The 20,743-nt window shown below is 39.5% G+C and overlaps 1 protein-coding gene across 2 annotated transcripts in view; it reads left to right on the forward strand.

Moving 5' to 3' along the window:
* The first annotated feature begins 2,730 nt into the window (after window positions 1-2,730).
* Window positions 2,731-20,743, forward strand: part of PRPS1 (phosphoribosyl pyrophosphate synthetase 1) — an 18,633-nt gene continuing 620 nt past the window's right edge. The window contains exons 1-6 of one of the 2 annotated variants that reach the window (XM_008581432.1): window positions 2,731-3,000; window positions 13,061-13,213; window positions 14,236-14,334; window positions 15,470-15,594; window positions 18,395-18,568; window positions 20,392-20,551. In XM_008581432.1, the coding sequence (XP_008579654.1) occupies window positions 2,845-3,000; window positions 13,061-13,213; window positions 14,236-14,334; window positions 15,470-15,594; window positions 18,395-18,568; window positions 20,392-20,551 (867 nt within the window). In that variant the 5' untranslated portion in view covers window positions 2,731-2,844. Of the gene's footprint in view, window positions 3,001-13,036; window positions 13,214-14,235; window positions 14,335-15,469; window positions 15,595-18,394; window positions 18,569-20,391; window positions 20,552-20,743 lie in introns of both variants that reach the window. The other variant, XM_008581431.1, reaches the window with a different exon arrangement.

Consider the following 20,743-nt stretch of genomic DNA (forward strand, 5'->3'; position numbering starts at 1 on the left):
TCAATCACCAGGCCCCCACTCTTCCTCTCCTGCTCAGGTCCTTCTCATAGCCCCCATGCCCTCACCCCAATACACACCTCAAGAAATACAACACCTCCAACAATTGGGAGCACAAAGAAAGGACAACTGGTATACTCTCTTCAGTTGCTATGTCCTCCCTACCACACAAGCTGAGCAAATCCTTTTAGATTTCCATAATTCAGTTCATTTAGGCTATGAATCCCTACTACACCTTCTTCAGCCCTTATATTACTCCTCCTACAAAAGGACACGCTATTTTCTAACCCTAGCAGATACCTTTTCAGGTTGGATTAAGGCTTTTCCCTGCACTTCAGAGGATGCTACAGCAGTAATGCATGCTCTCACCTCAGAAATCATCCGTTTTGGCTTACCCACCAGTCACTCACTCGTCTATGGGCAGCTCCCCGCAAACCCACAGGCCTCAGCCCCCTCGAACTTATGTACAGTAGGCCCTTCACTCTCACAACTTTCCCTTCAAGCTCATCGCCTTTAGGCCAGTATCTCCCTACTCTTTCGCTCATTAGGGATCTTCTTAGGGAACAGGCCAGCCTTCTATTATGTCATCCTTTTCCCCACCACCCCCTCAGACTTTAAACTGAGCCCGGGACAGCAAGTGTATATTAAAACCTGAATCCCAAAGCCTCTCTCGCCACGTTGAGAAGGGCCTTATACAGTACTTCTCGCCACCCCCAAGGCAGTAAAGGTGCTAGGAAAGGCCCCTTGGTATCACTTATCCTTGGTAAAACTAGCACCTGAGACTTTACCCAAAAAAATCTGTTAACACCAAGCCAGAGGGGTCCCTAACAAAACCTTTCCTAGTCTTTATTGCAGTTAGGTGGGACTTGCAAATAAGCTCCTGCTAAAAGGATGTGAGGGAAAGTGAGATGGACAAATTCCATCTCACTTGCTTAAAAGGAAATCCTTGTCTGTACCTCTTTTCTTTTCCTCTTCTCACCAACTGGAATGTGGATGTTCCTACGACCCTAGCATGGAGCAGAGTTATCCCACTGGCCTAGCCCAGTCCGCCTTTTATGCAAGACAGAAATAATCTGGCTTACTTGAGCCCTTGTATTTTAGAGTCTCTTTGTTACAGCAACTTACCCTTTACCCAACGCAGGCTTCTCTATGATAGTGTATTAAATTATACCATGCCTTGTAATTATTTGTATAAATGTCGTTTCTCCCCTCCTAGGAAGCCAACTCCTAATTGGTCTTCCTGCTTCCAGTCTTGACTCCTTACCATAAGAAAATACTAGAGAACAGGACCTGGCACATAAAAAGTGTTCAATAGATACTTAATGAATGAATGAATGAATTCCTTGAGGCAAATACTTTGTCGTCCCCTCAATACCTAGCACACTGCCTTATATGCAATAAAGCACTCGGTAAATATTTGATGAATGAACTATGATGGTCGACTACTAATATTCTGCCTTGCAGTTTATTTCTTTCTCCCTATACACTACCCATGAATGAGCCTACCTTAAATTTCTGAACTTGTAAAAGTGTGACAAAAGGTCAGAAGGAGAGGTCCTCCACGGGCACTGCTGAAAGATAGGATGCTGCTTTGAGTACTTTCTTTGTCACTTAAATCCCTTTCCCTCCCTGGGTCTCGGTTTCACCATATGTAAATGAAGCTAGTAGACTAGATGATCTCTGAAGTCCCTTCGATTTTTATAGTTGGTAGTTATGAGCACTACAGTCACTTTGATTCTAAAATCGTATGATTTTTCTCTTCTCCTCACCCACAGTTGGAATATGCTTAACGAAAACATGGTGCAAGAGTAAAGGCTCACTTTGGCCCAATTAGCAAGTATCATCATAAAGATAATAAAACATGGTGTAAATGGTCACATTAGCAGTATGCAGATGATGACATTTAGGCTCACATGAGGCAAACAGGACTAAAAACCAGGTTTCTGATTCCTTCAGGGCTCTTTATCACAAGTCCCATAGTATACTATATTTTCCTTCCTTTCCAAGGGTTAAATAAATCAGATCTTTATTGCCTAGATATTCTGGAAAATCCACACTTGTTTGAACATACTTGGTCCTTGCGTTAGAAACAAAGTGCTACTTTCTCTTGCAGTCTCCGGATGAGCCCGGTGGCATGCCTTCAGACATTGTTCCTTTGGGACTTGTCTACCAGGCAAAGGCGGCAGCATGCAATCACAAAAGGCAAACAAGCCCTTTGGATGCTCCTGTGTGATGGGTGTCTCTCTGTGACGTAAAAGTGCTTTAATTCAGCCCCATCCTTATAAAGAGATAAAAATCATGTTCAGAAACATGCAGACTCACGTGGCTGCCATACTGATAAACAGATTTTCTTAAAGGAAACTAAATCCAAGCCAGACTTTCTTTCTTGTGCTGAAGAAGAAGAAAACGCAAGTGCGGCTGACTTACCGCTTGCGGGAGAGTTGGCCCTGCGCTTCACCAGCATCCCTCCATCCCTGGTCAAACGCCTCCACGTGCTCTCTCGTCACCTGTCTCCCACCGCCAAACTAAGGGGTGGGGGCGTATTTCTCAGACCCACCTCCTTCATGCCCTCCAGCCAATATCTGAGTGAACCCGAGAGAGGCGGGGCTACAGGGAGGACTCCGCCCCTCGCCCCCGCTCAGCTAATCGGGGCGGGCGGGGGGTGGACTTTTCTGATGACCCCTCCTCCCAGCGCCGGGTAATTTAGAGCCGCGCGCCGGGCGAGAATGTAAGATGGCGGAGTAGCAACGCGAAGCGGTTGGTATTGAGTCTCCGGGCAGACTCCCGTTTCGGTCTCCACGGCAGCAGTGCTCGCTGAGCGAAAAGCGCCTCGGGCAGTTGGCCAAGATGCCGAATATCAAGATCTTTAGCGGCAGCTCTCACCAGGATTTATCCCAAAAAATTGCTGACCGCCTGGGCCTGGAGCTAGGCAAGGTGGTGACTAAGAAATTCAGCAACCAGGAGACCTGTGTGGAAATTGACAAAAGTGTACGTGGAGAGGATGTCTACTACATTGTTTAGAGTGATTGTGGTGAAATCAATGACAATCTAATGGAGATTTTGATCATTATTAATGCCTGCGAGATTGCTTCAGCCAGCCGGGTTGCTGCAATCAGCCCATGTTTCCTCTGTGCCCAGCAGAATAAAAAGGATATGAGCCAGGCTCCAAGATTTGTGGCTAGCGTGCCCCGCGGGCTGTTTCCGTTATTTAACCTCTCGCGGGAGGGTCACGTTCCTAATCACCGTGGGGTGGGGTGGAGTCAACATGGAGCACGAGGGGAAGCTTGCTGGGTTTAAGGGACCGGATCCGGGACCCAATGTGGGGGTAGTGTCTGCCTAGAGCCGACGGGATGGGACGGACGCTTAGCCTCGGCCGGGAGACACGTGGCTTTGTCGCTTCGCTGTTGAGCTCTTAGACTAGCTTGCGTCGGAGAACCTACCGCGTACTGAGTCCTCTTGGTCTTTTCAACTCGAAGTGGTATCCGTTGAGTTTGGTGTTGAGGGAACTGATGTACTGATGGCACCAAGAATATTACTGAGGACTTCCCTTAGATTGGCAAACATTGGCTTTTCACATCTTTGGAATCGTCTACCGAATAATCTGAGCCATATTATACTTAAATCTAATTGACCGAATAAAGTGATGCATTAGCTCTGCATCCTTGATAACTAGCATCTCCAGCTTAAGCCAATCCGAAAGTCTTCGGGAACCTTAATTGTGAAATCTTTGACCTTCCCCCGTGCAGCTAGTGATACAGATAATATGAAAGCATATTTTTCATTAACGATCTATCCTGGACTGTCCATATCTCTTAGCGCCGTGTGAGGAATGTAGGAAACAATTTTATACCTGAATGTTAAGATAATTGAGGACAGATAATGGAGTGGAAGACCGGTATGAACGGTGCATTGCAACTTGAATTTTTATCATTGCTTTGCCAGTAAAACTTGCTCCTCCGCCCCTTTCTACCCTCTACCCGCAGCTTGAGACCGTTTTAGAGATAACTTGGTTTCCTGATTCTTTGAGTACTCCTTCCACCTAAATGTGGAATCTTCTGATTGTACTTTGTTCTGTTGTTAGCCTATCTATCAAATCAGGACAGTGCCCACTATCTTAGAGATAAAGTCATCTGTTAAGGGAAAAAATTTGACTTAAAGGTCAGTTAAATTAGTTACAATTACTTCGAACATTTTTTCCCAAATGCTTTTGTTTACTTTTTTACTTTAAAGTGATTTCCAAGTGTAATCCCCTTATCTTTTTTAGACCTAGCTGATAAAAATATCCATCTGTAACGGACCGCTTCTTTTTGGGTTGTGCCACCAATTGTGATGCAAATAATAGTGCAGATACTGATGCTGTCTGTAACCAGGCAATACTTTAGTCAAAAGAATCTTACAGGCTGCTGTCTTTAGCTTTGACCACACCATTATGGCTCATGGGCCTTAATAAAGAAGACAAAACAAGACCAGACTTTTTGAGGGGCAGTATAGCTAGGGGACAAGAATTTTTTTCATTTAGAGGTTTTCTTTGACTCCTGTGGTTATAAATCCTTTCCCTGTGCTTCTAGGAAAAACATGAAGTACTTTATTTTCTCCTTGTGTTAATCCTACTGCCTTCTGCATAATGAAACACACCAGAACCTGAGACTATATTGGGAAAGGGGAGGGGGAGAACAACTTAGTTTTCTAGTGATTGATTTTGATAAGCCCATCATGGAAAATTGCTGACTGGTTAGGTTTCCTTGTTTCTGGCTTAATCATTAGCTTTTGGGTTCCTTAACTTTTCTGAACATAATCAAATATGTTGTCTATGGAGCCTCTCCCTCCCCCACCAACCTTTGTTTTTTCTACACTGCAGAAATGGTAACTGCTCTGCTGTGTGACTCTCAGGATCTAAAGATTATGGACAAAGGCTGGCTGGTTAGCACATGGCCTTGTAACACCAAGGTCAAGTGTTTGGTTCCCCTTAACCTGCCAGCTGCTAAAAAAAATAAAGATCATGGACAGGGAAACTGAGTGGGTGCTGTGGGTCCATGGACAGGGAAACTGAGTGGGTGCTGTGGGTCATCAGATGAGGAATTGCAGAGTCCATCTTCAACTGAAACAATTTTGTTATTTGCTATAATGTGGCAGAATTTCAGGGGGTTGTGCTTTCTTTAGCAGAGTAGCTTTTCTTCTGAAATCAGGATTGTCCTTGGCAGTTCAGTTATTTAGGAAACATACATATCTTCCATTCCCACCCCCCACACAAATAGAGGGTAAAAGTTATGGCACACTGGAAACAGAACCTAGATATGAATCCTTAACCTTCCTTTGCCTCAGTAATTTCATCTGTAAAGTAGAATCTACCCATACAGTTACTGTGAGGATTAAATGAGATAGGAGTAAAGTTCTTTAAACATTGTCCAGCACGTAATAAGTGCAGCACGTAATGCTGGCAAGAAAGGGTGGTGATGGTAATGCAGAAAATGTGGAAAACATAGAAGACAAAAGAAAAAAACAAATATCCATCATAATTCCACTGTTCAAGATAAGCTGTTCACATTTTAATTTATGACTTCCCAGATGTTTATGTTATTTTTCATATCTGTGTGTTTATATAATTTTTCAAAAATATAAAACGCATTGTTCATAGCTTTCTTCACTTTATGATATACAGTTATCCCTTGGTATCCATGGGTGACTGGTTCCAGGACCTCCCTACGGATACCAAAATCCGAGGATGATCAAGTCCCTGCTATAACATGATGTAGTGTTTGCATATAACCTGTGCACATCCTCCTGTATACTTTAAATCACCTCTAGATTACTTATACCTAATACAAGGCCTACACATCACTTCTTTTGTGTGGATTCAATGTAGTACTTGGCACATGGCAAATTCAAGTTCTGTTCTTAGGAACTTTGTGGAATTTTTTTCCAAATATTTTTGACCCACAGTTGGTTGAACCCCCAGATGCAGAACCCACAGATACAGAGGGCTGACTGCATTTTGAATAGTTTCTCACTTTATTATTTAGTCTGTGTGATTTTAAATAGTTGTATAGTCTTATGGTTATATCATAATTTTAGATAACCAAATCTCTATTAGTCGATATTTCTTATTTTTGATCTAATGCTTTTATATGAAAGTTCTTTTTTTTTTTTAAAAGATGACCGGTAAGGGGATCTTAACCCTCGACTTGGTGTTGTCAGCACCATGCTCACCCAGTGAGCGAACCGGCCATCCCTATATGGGATCCGAACCCGTGGCCTTGGTGTTATCAGCACCGCACTCTACCAAGTGAGCCACAGGCCGGCCCTATATGAAAGTTCTTGAACGTAAATCTTTGATTATTTCCTTAGAATAAATCACTAGGAGGGGAATTACTGGGTTAAAGGATACACACTATTTTTCAGGCTTTTGATTCCTATTGCTAAATTGCTCCCCAGAAAAGTTGAACCAATCTCCAGTCTCATCAGCAATATTGTTAATATTTAATGTATAGTGAATGCTTAAGATGTGCTAGTTTCTATGCTAAGCACTTTCTACACATTGTTTTAATCCCCTCAACACTGCTGTGGGGAGCTACTCTACAGAGGTGGGAACTAAGATTCAGAGATTAAGTAACTTGCCCATCTCTGGGTATTATGGCTTTAGATTTTTGCTGGTACGCTATCTCACCTGGCTTTTGAAACTTTTGTATATACTAAAATTTTGACTCTATTCTCCTCAATATTGATAAATAACTTAGGTATATTTGGTTATTCTGTATTGTCTGAGAGAGGGAAGACTTTAACCTTGGTTGCCTAGGATTTTCCTAAGAACCATATCCTTTGTTTAGTTTATCCCATGTACTTTGTACATGCCAACATCTCCATAGTCTAAATTCTTGAGGTTTTTCTTAGGAATACCATCTGCCTTTTAGGTTTACTTTATTTCCTTTTTGTGATTTTTAACATTCAATGCCGGGATGCACTTATGTCTGGTGCTGAAGAAAAGGGAAAAGAGGAAACTAGTTTTCTTACTCATTGGATAGACATACCCAGTCCTCTGGCCTCTCCAGAACTGCTGGGAGAATGATTGGCCCAAAGCCACTTGGAGAACACTCCATTAGCTGGAGGGAGAGAACAAGGAGTGTTACCCTCTAAATTGCTGAACTAGGTCTTTCCACCTAATAGATTATATTAGGAGCAAACAAGATTTTAGGTACAACTGTTCTTCTATCAGTCACTGCTGTAATTTATCTCTTAGACTTAGAGGAAACCGTAAGAATAATAAGATTTTTAGAGGTTTCATTGAACTGTTTATTACCAAGCTGTATAATCTGAGTGTATGTAGTTCATGAACTTAAGGCTTTGTCAAAGTCTGTACATTATAGTACTATTAGAAAGAGTGGTCTTGATTAGTAGAATTATATGCAGTTCATCAAGTGAGCAAAGGTGAAAAAAAAAGAATTATACACAGTAAAACAAGTGTCCTAGTTTACTCGTACTACCTTATTTTTAACAGTTAAATAACTTTTTCAAGTTAGTAGATGCATGCCTTGTTATAACAAACATCTTTCTATGTTGAGGGTGAGTTTTAGTTTTAAATTTGGCTTTGGGAAATGGGTGAACCGTTCGTTGCTTATTAAGTGATATAACAAAAATGGTACTAGCGATGTGTTCGGTTGTGAGCTAAGTGATTTTTAAAAAATTATTCTTCAAGCCTTATGTGATGTTAGAATGTATAATTAAAAACAAATCACGTCTACTAAAGCTATATATTTATCAGATGCTCTCCGATGTTTAAACTGGCAGTGATAATTTAATTTTATAACTAATACCTTACTTTCAAGAATGGATTTGAAGTGTGTTTCATGATAGTCACAAATGGTTTGTTAAGAAGATAGATATCAGAAGTCTTATGGAACAAAGGACTACAGTAATTGTGCCAAGAATTTAACATAAAATGATTACTGAAGTTTAGTATTACTTTAACTGTATCCCTTGGCTTCCTGACAACCAAAGGAATAAAGGCATATGCAGTGGGTTATGTAGTTTTTATTTTCATAAAACTCTTTAGAGACTTCCAGGCACAAAATCCTAAGAATTCTTTTTATGGGTGGTAACATTTAATAGTGAAATTAAGTAACGTAATGAACAATACAGCAATTTTGTGGGTATTTTTTATATTGAGTTGATAATTGAGGCATATGTAAAGGGACATAATCCACCATGGTCTAAGTATGTTGTTTTCTGGTCTTATTTGATGATAATAAAGCTTTAAAAACCTAGAGGAGTGGATAGTTAGCCTGTCTGTTGTACTGTCTTGGAACAATTATGAAACTGTACGTTTGTTCTCTAGCTCCTTATCAGACAACCTGACTCAAGTGAATGCGTGTAGCACAAATGATATTCTGTGTTCTTGAGTGAAACAAGAGCCATAGGTTTCTGTTACCAGATGTAGAGGGCAAAGTTGACATTATTGGAAATCAATGTGCCTGACTTTCATTCTCCCCCAGGGAAATGGAGATCTTTGTCAAAGAAGAAGTGAGGTATGGAGGATAAATGTGGGCAGAATTAAAATTTTCTGCATTTTGAACTTGCTCAAATATTGGAAGTACTTGGTCAAAACCCCAAGTTGCATACCATAAAACATAGAAGGGGCTCTTTTAGTCTGGAACCTCTCAAAGGGCAGTGTTAGTAGTATGGAAGATCTGAGAAGTCCCTTTAAATGACCACTGCCTCTTATTTGGTTCTGCCACAATGAGTAGTTTGCAGAACATCCCTACTTCCAGGAGGTGTTATTTAATTCTATCCATTTGAGTTTTTTATTAATTTTAGTATATTTCATTTATCCCAATATATCCAAAATATAATTTCAACATGTAGTCAGTATAAACTTGAGATATATTTTCTCTTTTATTTATACTGTCTTCAAAATAAGTTAGATATTTTTCACTTAAAGCACATCAGTTAAAAACAATTCAGTTCCTCAGTGACAAACACATTTCAAGTACTCAATAATCTCATGAGACCAGTGGCTACATGCTGGCCTATGCCGTTCTAGGGCCTACACTTTGGTAAACTTGGAAGTTGTTCTAGAAAGCCCTACCTGGCTCCCTCCTGCCTATTTGAATTTTTTTTTTTTTAAAGATGACCGGTAAGGGGATCTTAACCCTTGACTTGGTGTTGTCAGCACCACGCTCAGCCAGTGAGCGAACCGGCCATCCGTATATGGGATCCGAACCCGTGGCCTTGGTGTTATCAGCACCGCACTCTCCCGAGTGAGCCACGGGCCGGCCCCTGCCTATTTGAATTTTGAAGAATGTCTTCAGAAAGCAGTTTTGGCTTTGGCATAGTTGATATTCCCAACAGATTCATTTGTTTCTTAAGGCTGATCTTGGTGATTAATAAAATGTCCTCAGCATAGAGGATACTTATCCTTTTACTTTTTATTGCTGAAGATCAGGCAAAATTCATATAAAAGCTGAATCAAATTAAGTATCCTAAGTTAAAACAAAAAGAAAGGGTAGACGACTATGTCAGTTGAGCTGCATGGGGGTTCACAAAATTGCTATATTGTTCATTACCTTGCTCAGTGTCACTATTTAAGGATCCTGCCATAAAATTCTTTGTTACTATCTCATCATGGTAGGCCCATCAGGTTGTGGTTCTACCCCAAATTAAACATCATACAAGTATCTTATGCAAAAGGGTGTGAGCGGATTTGTCAAAATCTTTTAAAGAAACGTGTTGTTTCTACTTTCCTCCAGCGTAGAACCAAACAAAAGTGAATTATTTTGCAAAGGATGATAAAAGTCAGTTTTCTAAATTTTCCCAGTAGCAGGCCTGCAGCCAGTTCATAGTCTGCCTAAAGTGGGTGGATGCAAGAGGCAGACTAATCCTGAGAGGTATTCATTCATTTTCATTCACTCATTCATTCATTCTTCATTCTTCATGTCGTTGGCACTGGCTGGCTGGAGATACTGGTGAGCATGACAGTTCTGGTCCTTGCCTTCATGGAGCTTGCATTCTAGTGCAGGAGACAGACGATAAACAAGTACATAGATAACAGGGTGATAACAAATTGTGATAAGTGTTCTGAAGGGAATAACCAGGGTGATGAGAAAATACCTGGGGAGGGTCACTTTGTTTAATACTTTTTTTATTATGGAACATTTTAAACATACAGAAGTAGAGAAAATGGTACAATTTTCCCCTCACCCCCCACACCCATCATCCACTTGAGCAGTTTATTAGTTTATGGCTAGTCTTGCTTCATCTATTATTCCCCCTTCACACACACACCCACAATTAAATTATTTTGAAGCAAACATAGATATTATATCATCCATATATATTTCAGTAACCACAATAACAGTATTGTACTTTAAAAAAATTAACAGTAATCCCTTAATATTAAATAGCTAGCCAGTGTTCAAATTTCTTTATCTACTAAATGTGTAGGTTTTTTTTCTCAGATTGTTTGAATTGATATGTGAATAAGGTCCATACAAGTGCAATTGGTTGATATGATTAAGTCACTTTTAATCTTACAGGTTGTCCAGGAAGTCACTTTTGAGAAGGTGATTAGGGAAGGTATTTTGATTAGATTCCTGAAAAATGAGTGAGGTGGTTATAGGAAGAGCATTCTAGGTAGTGAGAAGATGTGCAAAGGCTGTGAAGTGGAGAAAGGTGTGTTCAAGGAATGTAAAGAAGAGAGTGTGGCTGGCCCATAAGCTAGGGAGAAAATATTTTGAAATGAGCTGTTTCTCAGATTAGCTGTTAAAGTCGAAGTTCTCCAAATTCCCTCACATAGTTTGTCAGAAAATAATACAGCTGGGCTAGGCTTTTTAACTGACTATACAAGTGCCTTTGTTTTTAGTTATATTCTTAACGACCTCAGCTTTCATTAAGGGCTCCAGTAATGGTTGACTCAAGCATACACAAGGTATAATACTGCACTTTTTGTTAAAATTGAATTTTAAGGTGATTTAGATTTACATGCAGTTATAAGAAATAATACAGAGATCAGTGTATCCATTACCCAGTTTTCCCAAGGTTCCCAATCAGTTTTTCCAAACTATAGTTTTCTTATAAAAACTATAGTGTACAACTAGCATATTAACATTGATACAGTCAAGATGAAAAACGGTTCCATCACCACAAGGATCCTTCCTGTTGCCCTGTTGTAACCACATCCACCGTCTTCTCCCCCTCTGTAGTTTTCTTTTTTTATATTGTCTTTGGTTTTGGTATCTGAGTTAATACTGCCTTCATAAAATGAGTTGGAAAATGTACCTTCCCCATCTGTTTTCTGGAAAAGAGTGCAAAATTGGTGTTAATTCTTCTTTAAATGCTTGTAGAATTCTTCAGTGAGGCTGTTTTTGTCATTCTTCCTAGGGGTTTATCAATTGATTCTTACTGCCTGCAAGAACCAGCTTTTTGTTTCATTGATTTTTCTCTATTTTCCTGTTTTTAATTTCGTTGATTTCAGCTCTTATGGTTATTTTCTTCCTTCTGCTTTCTTTGTGTTTATTTTGCTCTTTTTGTAGTTTCTTGAGATAGAAACTTAGATTATTGACTTGAGCAAATAATGTACTTGAGCATAAGGATCCGGAGAATAAAATACTTCTTGAATTCAGTGCCTGAAGAAGGTGTATCTTCAGATATCCTAAGCAAATGGTGTTTTCCTTTTTGTTCTGGCTGCCGAGAATCTCATCTTTCTTCCCTGTTTTAATTGGTTTCTGGTTTGATTTTTTTTTATTTGCCTTCATTTTTTTTCTTGCTTTACAATGTACACTAATCTATTCTTTTTAAAAGTAGGATCCCTTCAATAGCTACTTGGTTTAAAAAGGAATTAGTAAGTAATTATCTCTTATATCAGCTTCTTTGGACAATGGAATTACTTATGATGATTTTGATATAAGTCCCATTCATAACGTTCCTTGAAGTTGTGGGGGAGGGAGAAAGGAGTGGGTTAAAATTGATCCTAACAGTCATAGGACATTAGGTAGTTCTTGAAGCCACACCAGAAGATAGAAGAGTTAGAGGGAGGTAAAAGTGTGAATCTTTGATTTAATAACTGTATTGTCTTTTGATTTGAACTGAAGTTTTTCTCTTGCTCAAGAGGGGTTATCAGCCATTCTGATCTACTCCTTGTCTGCACACAGACACCTAGAAGCTAGAAGGTTAATTGGGAAAACGGTACTGCTTTTAGGTGTCACTGAGATTTTTTTTTTTTTTTTTTTTTTGCTCATAAGTTTTTTTTGGGGGGGGCCCCACATGAGGGTTTTAGATTTTTTTTTTTTTTTTTTTTTTTGCTCATAAGTTTTTCTTGGTGGGGACCCAAGTATGAGTATTGAAGCTTTCATTTTCTGATAAAATATAGCCCTACTCCTTAATTAGAGTAACTTCCTATGGAGATTTATTAAACAAAACTTACTGATTGGACCAAAGTAAAGTTAGCATAGAATGAGGGCAAAGACTACATCTGTTTTATTCACCATTGAATCCCTAACACCTAACACAGTGACTAGCATATGAGCATTTAATATTTATTGAGTGAATTGTGATACATAGAGGTGGTATTGTCTTCTGTAGAAAGCATCATTATAGAAGAGTAGTGATTCATCTTTATGATACTTCTACTTCTTTTGTTATGTATGGATTATGTAACAGTTACAGGTGATGAATTGAATTTGCACTCACATTACATTTACCTGTACAAAATGAGATATGAACTGCCTACTGAAATTTTGGTCTAATTACTTGTGAGTACTTTAGACTAGTGTTAGGCAGTCTTTTTCATGTCATGTCACGTGTAGAAAATGGTAGTATTTGTATAGTGCAATGGAGTAAACTGAGGAAGTAAACTGCTTCTGGTATAGGGGCTCCTTCCTGGGATCTCCTGAAGTCTGAGGGGATCAGTATCCACATGTAGCTGTAACCCATTTACAACATACTAGTAGGGAAGCTGTGCTTTTTAGACCTTACTGTTTGTAGACGTAGAATATAGTACTTAAACGTCTATTGTTTTATGTTGCCCTTCTTTCCCCATTGTAGTGTGGAAATTGGTGAAAGTGTACGCGGAGAGGATGTCTACATTGTTCAGAGTGGTTGTGGTGAAATCAATGACAATCTAATGGAGCTTTTGATTATGATTAATGCCTGCAAGATTGCTTCAGCTAGCCGGGTTACTGCAGTCATCCCATGCTTCCCTTATGCCCGGCAGGATAAGAAGGATAAGGTAAGGGCAGAATCTTTTTTAAGCAGCTGAAACAGGACACTTGCCTAAAGTCACAAAAAAGTTCCTCAACCATCAGATATATATATATTTAGGGACTGTTTTTTAAATCTCATTTTCCTAGATATTACCATATCTTCAAAACAGTAGGCTTATAATTGGTTTAAATAAAGCAACACGTTTGTAATTTGTGGAGTAGAATATTTTTTAAACTGTGATAGATCTTCTCAAAGTGTCATAAGATCAGGATCCTAGTTGTGACGTCTTCATAAAACTTGAAGTCTGTTACATGAATACTTGGTAATGTATATATGAGGGTACTTCAGAAAGTTTGTGGGAAAATAGAATTAAAAGATAATACAAATCTTTCCATTAACTTTTTGAAGTACCCTCGTGTGTGTGCGTGTGTGTGTAATCTCACCTTATCTGGTGTATAAGAGGATAAGGCATATACATAAAACCAAAGGGCATGGACTTTGCTATTTTACAGCACAGCAGGCATGTTTACCTTTTATTTGAGAGAGTTAAGGTTGTTGGAATGTTGACCTCCAGATGAGTAAGGTAGTGAGTAAGGTAATCTATAAAAGAAACAGTAATTTCCATTCTGTGATTTATCTTTAAACTTTGACGTGTTAGATGTTATATAGGTTTCAGTATGTACATATTAAAAGAGAATTTAATAAAATTATTTTTAAAAAGATTTTTAAAGTCTGCATAGTTTGAATAATTGAGCATTGGAAACACTTGAATAGACTGAAAATATGTACATGAGGTTAAGAAAGTGAAAGCTAGGAAGGTGTTTACTGAAATAGGTATCCTGAGTTGGAAAAGTGATGTTCCACTTAATATTTGTTCTAGATTACGATCTACTCAAGTCAGTGGCCATGTCTTTTGCTGTGAATTTCCTGATAGCACGGTGCCTTAAACATAGTAGGTGCACAATAAATAAATGTTTCTTGGGCAAATTAATTGTTTTTCAAATTGGCTTTTTGGCTTTTATTTTTCCTTTCCTCCCTTCCATTTAGAGCCGGGCTCCAATCTCAGCCAAGCTTGTCGCAAATATGTTATCTGTAGCAGGTGCAGATCATATCATCACCATGGACCTACATGCTTCTCAAATTCAGGTATCAGTGGAAGCTAAATATTGTGGGATAAAAAGATGGGCGGGGAAGACTGAGAATGTTAAAAACTGCAGAGAAACCAAAAACTGCCAAAGTACAGCTCAAATAAACTAGATATTGACAACATTTTAAACATATTCACCTTAAGCACAGTTCATGATCTTAATCGTCCGGGGTGGTTAGATCGGGAGGTAATCTGGTATTATGGGAAGAACATAGGCTTTGGGATCAGACACTTTGAATACTGGATCTGTTGCTTACTAGTTCTATAACCTTGGGCAGTTTACTTAACTTCTCTGAGCATATACGTTTTCATTATTGTGAGTATAAAATAAGATATTAATTCATAATATAGTGCCTGACTGCCGACAGGTACTCAGCAAATGGGAGCTGTTGTTACCATTATTGTTCCCCTTAAATATTCACAGTCTTAACTTTAGAGCCACAGATGTTAGAATCTACTCTCTAGCATAAACCCAGAGTAAGGGGAGTAGAATACCACTTTTATTTTTTACTGTTGAAAGAGACTTTCAAATCATTGTTATTTGAAGCTTGTGGCAATCCAATGAAGTACATAGGACAGGGGATTATACCTGTTTTATAGAAGGGAAACAACTTAATTGAGAAATAAAACTAATTTGTGTCAACTAGCATTAGAACACAGATCTCTTGACTTCTAGTTATTCTTTGTGACCATTTATTATGAATAGCTTCCACTAAGTTTATATACCATAGCATCTCTAATTGGTTTACTAGTTAGCTTTTGCTCCTTAAGAAACCAGCCTAACATTTAGTGGCATAAAGCAGTATTTATGAACACATGAGTCTGCATGTTGGCTGGGCAGTTCTTATGGTCTTGTCTGAACTTGGCTGTTCTTCACAAGGGCCTCACCCATTTTCCTGTGGTAAGTTGTGGGTTGGCTGAGGTCTGGCTTTGCTGATCTAGACTGGGAATTCTCACATGGCCGAGATTTGAGATTTGAGGAAGCCATTTTTACAATTTGTCATATGCTTTCCTATCAGTTTGAATGTTGTAGTAAGGTATTCTCTGGCACAAGTTAGTACTTTCTTTGTGTTAGGTATCTATAGATGGAAGAGAAGGAAGATGAAGGAAAACTGATCCAACTTCTTTCTGCAGGGCTTTTTTGATATCCCAGTGGACAATTTGTATGCAGAGCCAGCTGTCCTGAAGTGGATAAGGGAGAATATCTCTGAGTGGAGGAACTGCACTATTGTCTCACCTGACGCTGGTGGAGCTAAGAGGTATGGTGGAAATTAGTATTCTTTCCAGAGTACTGGGAAAATCTTCCAGACAGTTGTGTCAGAAAGTGATGTTTTTCTATCCAAGTGGCAGCTTTTAAGTACTTCAAAATGGATGTACCAGTAGCGGGGACATGGGTTGAATATAGTTTTGCTCACTTTTTTACTGGTCCAAATCACTACTTGAAAGACAAGACAGAAAGGGGGCCCTAGATAGTCATAGTGTTGTAGGCTTGACTGTAACACACTAGTAACTTGGCACTAGAGAGCTAGCAACACTGCTATAAACCTATTGGGAAGGGTAAGAAATTTGGTTTTCTAATGAATGGCAGATGCTATCAACCACATATTAGTGAACAAGTAAGCTGTTTACACACCTCTTATAATGCTGTTGGTTAGACCGTTTTGATCTTTGGGATTAAAATATTAGGCAGGAAAGAAAATAAAGAGTGGTATTTTTATTTAAAGCCATGATCTTAAAATTTTAGACAAATTGAATACCAAGGGTTGCCAGTTATAATACTTTACAGCTCACATGGTGCGGACTAAGAGCTCTTTTTTTTTTTTTTAAGATGACCAGTAAGGGGATCTTAACCCTTGACTTGGTGTTGTCAGCACCACGCTCTCCCAAGTGAGCCACGGGCTGGCCCTAGACTAAGAGCTCTTGATTTCATTAGTGCACTACTCGTTAGTAATGTATTCAAAAGTATGACACATGTTCTTTTTGTTGTGGAAATAGAATGAAGAGCTACAAAACACAGATGATTAGGAAAAGCTAATTCAGAACTTTCTAAAAGCCATTCTAATCTTCAGTGGCTGTTTCTCAACAACCTCTTTGTTTCAGTAACTTCAACAAAACTGATAAGCTGAGAACTTAAGTTCTGTTATCCAGCCAGATGTATGGCTTGATGAGTCCCATGTAATCACCATTTACTCCATAATACTAGGGACAGAGCCTAGAAAACATCCCCCTACTGGTAGTTGTCATACTTGTCTTAACTTATTGGGCATTATTTTCACATCTTGCCATGAAACTTAGAAAATTGTCACATTTGAAATAATCAAACAGGTTTTCTTTCCAAAGTTGAATACAGGAAAACTGCCTTGGGTAGATGACTTATTGCTACTTGGTTTTTGTTTGTTTGTTTGTTTTTTGTTTTGGGTTTTTTTTTTTTCCCGTTATAATTGTCTTATAGTGATGGAGCATTTTCCAAGTGAGTGGCTATCACTTCTGTCTTAGCATGGTTTGGGGAGTAGGTAGAGATCCCCGTGTAGTTGTGATTTGCACAATAGTTCTGCACTCAGGAGCGTAGAGAGTTACTTTTTCTAGCCCTTTTTATGCTTTTTGGTCACTGAGTTTGTTGGCCATTGAGTGCGGACGGTTTGGGACATTTGAACTAATCATGCATTATGCCTCAGATAAGTAATTATTCTAAGCAGATATGTTACCGTTGATGTTATGTGCCCAAACATTACTGCTGGAGAGCACAGGGTGTGGTTCATTTAGATCAAGGTACAAATGTTGCCCAGATGGTGGTTCAAACCTTACAGTATGGTCACAGGTTCTCCTCTATCCAGTAAAACTCAGGTATGTGACCGTACTCAAAAGGGACACAGGACATAATGATAGAGCTCGATCAATGCTACATTTAAAAAAAAGATAAAACCTAAAGCACAGGCCTCATCTTCGTGCATGATGAAGATGGAACAGTGGAGGATGGATGTACGTGTCACTGGGACAGCTCTCTGTCATTTACAGTGAATGGATTTCTGTTTGAGTGAATTATGTGGTACTTTGTCACCAGACAGATTTGTCTTCTACCCCACCTTCTAGTCTGGTTTCTATTATCTTGTAATAAGTAAAGAAAATAGCAATTGTTTTGATTTGGAGATACTTTGGGCTGTACAGTGAGATGCCCAATTTGATTAATTGGTATAACTTTCTTTCTAGCATTCGTAAATGGAATTCCCAAGCTTGGTGTCCAGGTATAGTTGACAGTGACAGTTGGTGGATGTTTTGCCACCATTGCTGAGGGGAGCAGTGAGGGCACAGGCATTGGAACAGGCTGAGCACTGCTCCTCTCCTGCCAGCTTCAGGTTCACTTCTCACCACCATCTCTAGTCACAGGTCTTCCATGATGGGAATTGGGATGGTCTTTGCACTCCTGGCATTAGTTTCTTTTTTTTTTTTTAAAGATGACCGGTAAGGGGATCTTAACCCTTGACTTGGTGTTGTCAGCACCATGCTCTCCCATGTTGAGCTAACTGGCCATCTCTATACAGGGATCTGAACCTGTGGCCTTGGTGTTATCAGCACCACACTCTCTAGTGAGCTATGGGCCGGCTCCTCCCAGCGTTAGTTAATGAAGTCTTCTCTCTTTTCCCTTCTGCTGCCAGTTCATTAAATAAACATGCCTTAGCCTTATACTGCTTCCCAGGACTGGCGAGGATGTGTGTCTATCCCCTACCCGGAAATGAATGATATCTAAGTTTGAATATAGTCATCCCTTGGTATCCATGGGGGATTGGTTCCAGGAACCCCTGTGAATACCAAAATCCATGGGTATTCAAGTCCCCAATATAAAGTAGCATAGTGTTTGCATATAACCTACACACATCCTCCTGTATACTTTAAATCATCTCTGTGTTACTTATAATACCTAACACAGTGTAAATCCTACCTAAATAGTTGTATTTTTTTAAATTATTTTTTATTCTTTTTTTTCTTCATTTTTTAGTCCATTTCTTTTGTTGTAGAAGCCACAAACACACATCTTTGAACTTTGAACATCCCGTTTTGCAGAGTGACCTCCATTGCAGACCGGTTAAACGTGGACTTTGCCTTGATTCACAAAGAACGGAAGAAGGCCAATGAAGTGGACCGCATGGTGCTAGTGGGAGATGTGAAGGATCGGGTGGCCATCCTAGTGGATGACATGGCTGACACTTGTGGCACAATCTGCCATGCAGCTGACAAGTGAGTACGGTGTGTTGGAGCTGGGGGTTAGAAGTAAAACTAACAACTGCTGCCGGAATGCCTTTAGCCTGCCAGTTCATTTTGGAACTAACTGAATTGAGGAGATAGGTAACTTTGGGAAATATTCATCACCCTAGGCTCGAATGATAAATACATGTAAGTTGATGGATATTTTTTTTTCCAGGTTTTCTTAGGTTTTTTTTTTTTTTTTACTTCAATTTTTATTGTGCTAAGCTATATATAACAAGATTTACCATTTTAAGTTTACAATTCAGTGGTATTTATTACATTCACAGTGTTGTGCAGCCATCTCCACTATCTGTTTCCAAAGTTTTTCATCACCCTGAGCACTCTATTTTTGATAGTTTTTCGTTTTAATGAGTTAAGGAAGAAATCCACAGATCTGAGCAGACAGAAATGTATTCTCATCTTTATATTTTACCTGAGATGGAAACTTTGACCTTACCTTTTGACTGTCTGTTTTAGCTGTTCCTTTTTGTTTTCATATTACTTTTCATCTCTTGCCTGCACTGTTCTAAGTTGCTTCCTGCTCTGCTCTCTTGCCAGTCACCAGTCTGTCACCTCCCCAGTCCATCTTTCACATCGCCTTTGCACTTGCTAACCTTCCTATGACCAAGACTAGATCCCATCACTCCTCTCCTTCAAAATCTTAAGTGGCTCCTCCCTGCTTGCAATCCAAGCCACTGTGGTCAGCATTGTCTCTTATAGTGTTTTTTTTTTTTTTTAACCCCCATGTGTCTGCGCCTTTCATAGTGTCTGGCACATAATAGGCGCTAAAAAAGTATTTGGGTGCTGGATGATTCCTGGCTTGGATCCAGGAGTTTACACTTAGAAAATCCATTTCATCCTTGTATTAGTAAGGTAGTACTAATTGCTATAACAGATCAATTCCCTGAAATGTCAGTGGTATCACACGATAGTTTCTTTCTCGTCCATGGCACACTCCAATGCGAGTATTCCTGGTTGGACTCATTTTTCTCTAACCAATAGTTCAGGACCCACACTCTTTCAGTCTTGTGGTGCTACATCTTTTACATGTGGCCTCCAAGATTATCTTGGGACACATTTCCATTTTGGCTAGCCAGAAAGGAAAAAGAATGGAGAGGATCACCCCTGTACAATTTTTATAAGTCCAGCCAAGAAATGGTCTACATTGAATCTGCCCACATTTTACTAGCCAAAATTAAGCCACATGGTCACACCTAATTATGCAAGGGAGGCTGGGAATTATAGTTTGGCTATGTGCTCAGGAAGAAGAGGAGATGGATTTTGTTAAGCACAGCAGTCTGTGCCACAACAGTCTTTTACACTAATCCAAACCTATTCAGGTAAGTTCATAAATAGTGCAGTTCTCTCTCCTTGATATGGACTGAATTGTGTCCTCCTAAAATTCATATGTTGAACCCTAACTCCTGATGTGATGGTATTTGGAATTACCTTTGGAAGTTATTTAGGTTTAGATGAGGTCACGAGGTCAGAGTCCTCATGATGGGATTAGTGCCCTTAGGAGAAGAGACCGCTTGGTGACACTCTCCCATTCACATGCTCAAGAGGTCATGTGAGCACACAGCAAGGTGACAGCCACCTACAAGCCACGAGAAGAGGCCTCAGAATGAAACCTGCCTTGTCTGCATCTTGATCTTGGACATCCCAGCCTCCAGAACTGTGAGAAATAAATTTCTGTTGTTTAAGCCGCCCACTATGGTATTTTGTTATGGTAGCCCAAGCAAGCTAATATACTCCCTAACTCCGATTCTGTAGTAACAGGTAAGATTAATCCAGATCAACTCTTTTTCTTCTAGACTTCTCTCAGCTGGAGCCACCAGAGTTTATGCTATCTTGACTCATGGAATCTTTTCTGGTCCCGCCATTTCTCGCATTAACAATGCGTGCTTTGAAGCAGTAGTAGTCACCAATACCATACCTCAAGAGGACAAGATGAAGCATTGCTCCAAAATTCAGGTGAGAATGAAATTTTTGCAGAAATAGACTTTGCTAAGTGTTCGGGAGGTAACTCACCACCAGGTGATGGGAGGAAGGGGTGCTTTGGCACCCCTAAAGAGGACTCCAAAGACACATGGCCCTCCTTTACCCAAACCTCTTTTGGTCATATTTTTTTCTTTTTTCTTTTTTTTTTTTTTTTTTTTTTTTTTT

This window comes from Galeopterus variegatus, unplaced genomic scaffold, assembly GCF_000696425.1.
Source record: "Galeopterus variegatus unplaced genomic scaffold, G_variegatus-3.0.2 Scaffold2355, whole genome shotgun sequence".
Taxonomy (NCBI): Eukaryota; Metazoa; Chordata; class Mammalia; order Dermoptera; family Cynocephalidae; genus Galeopterus; species Galeopterus variegatus.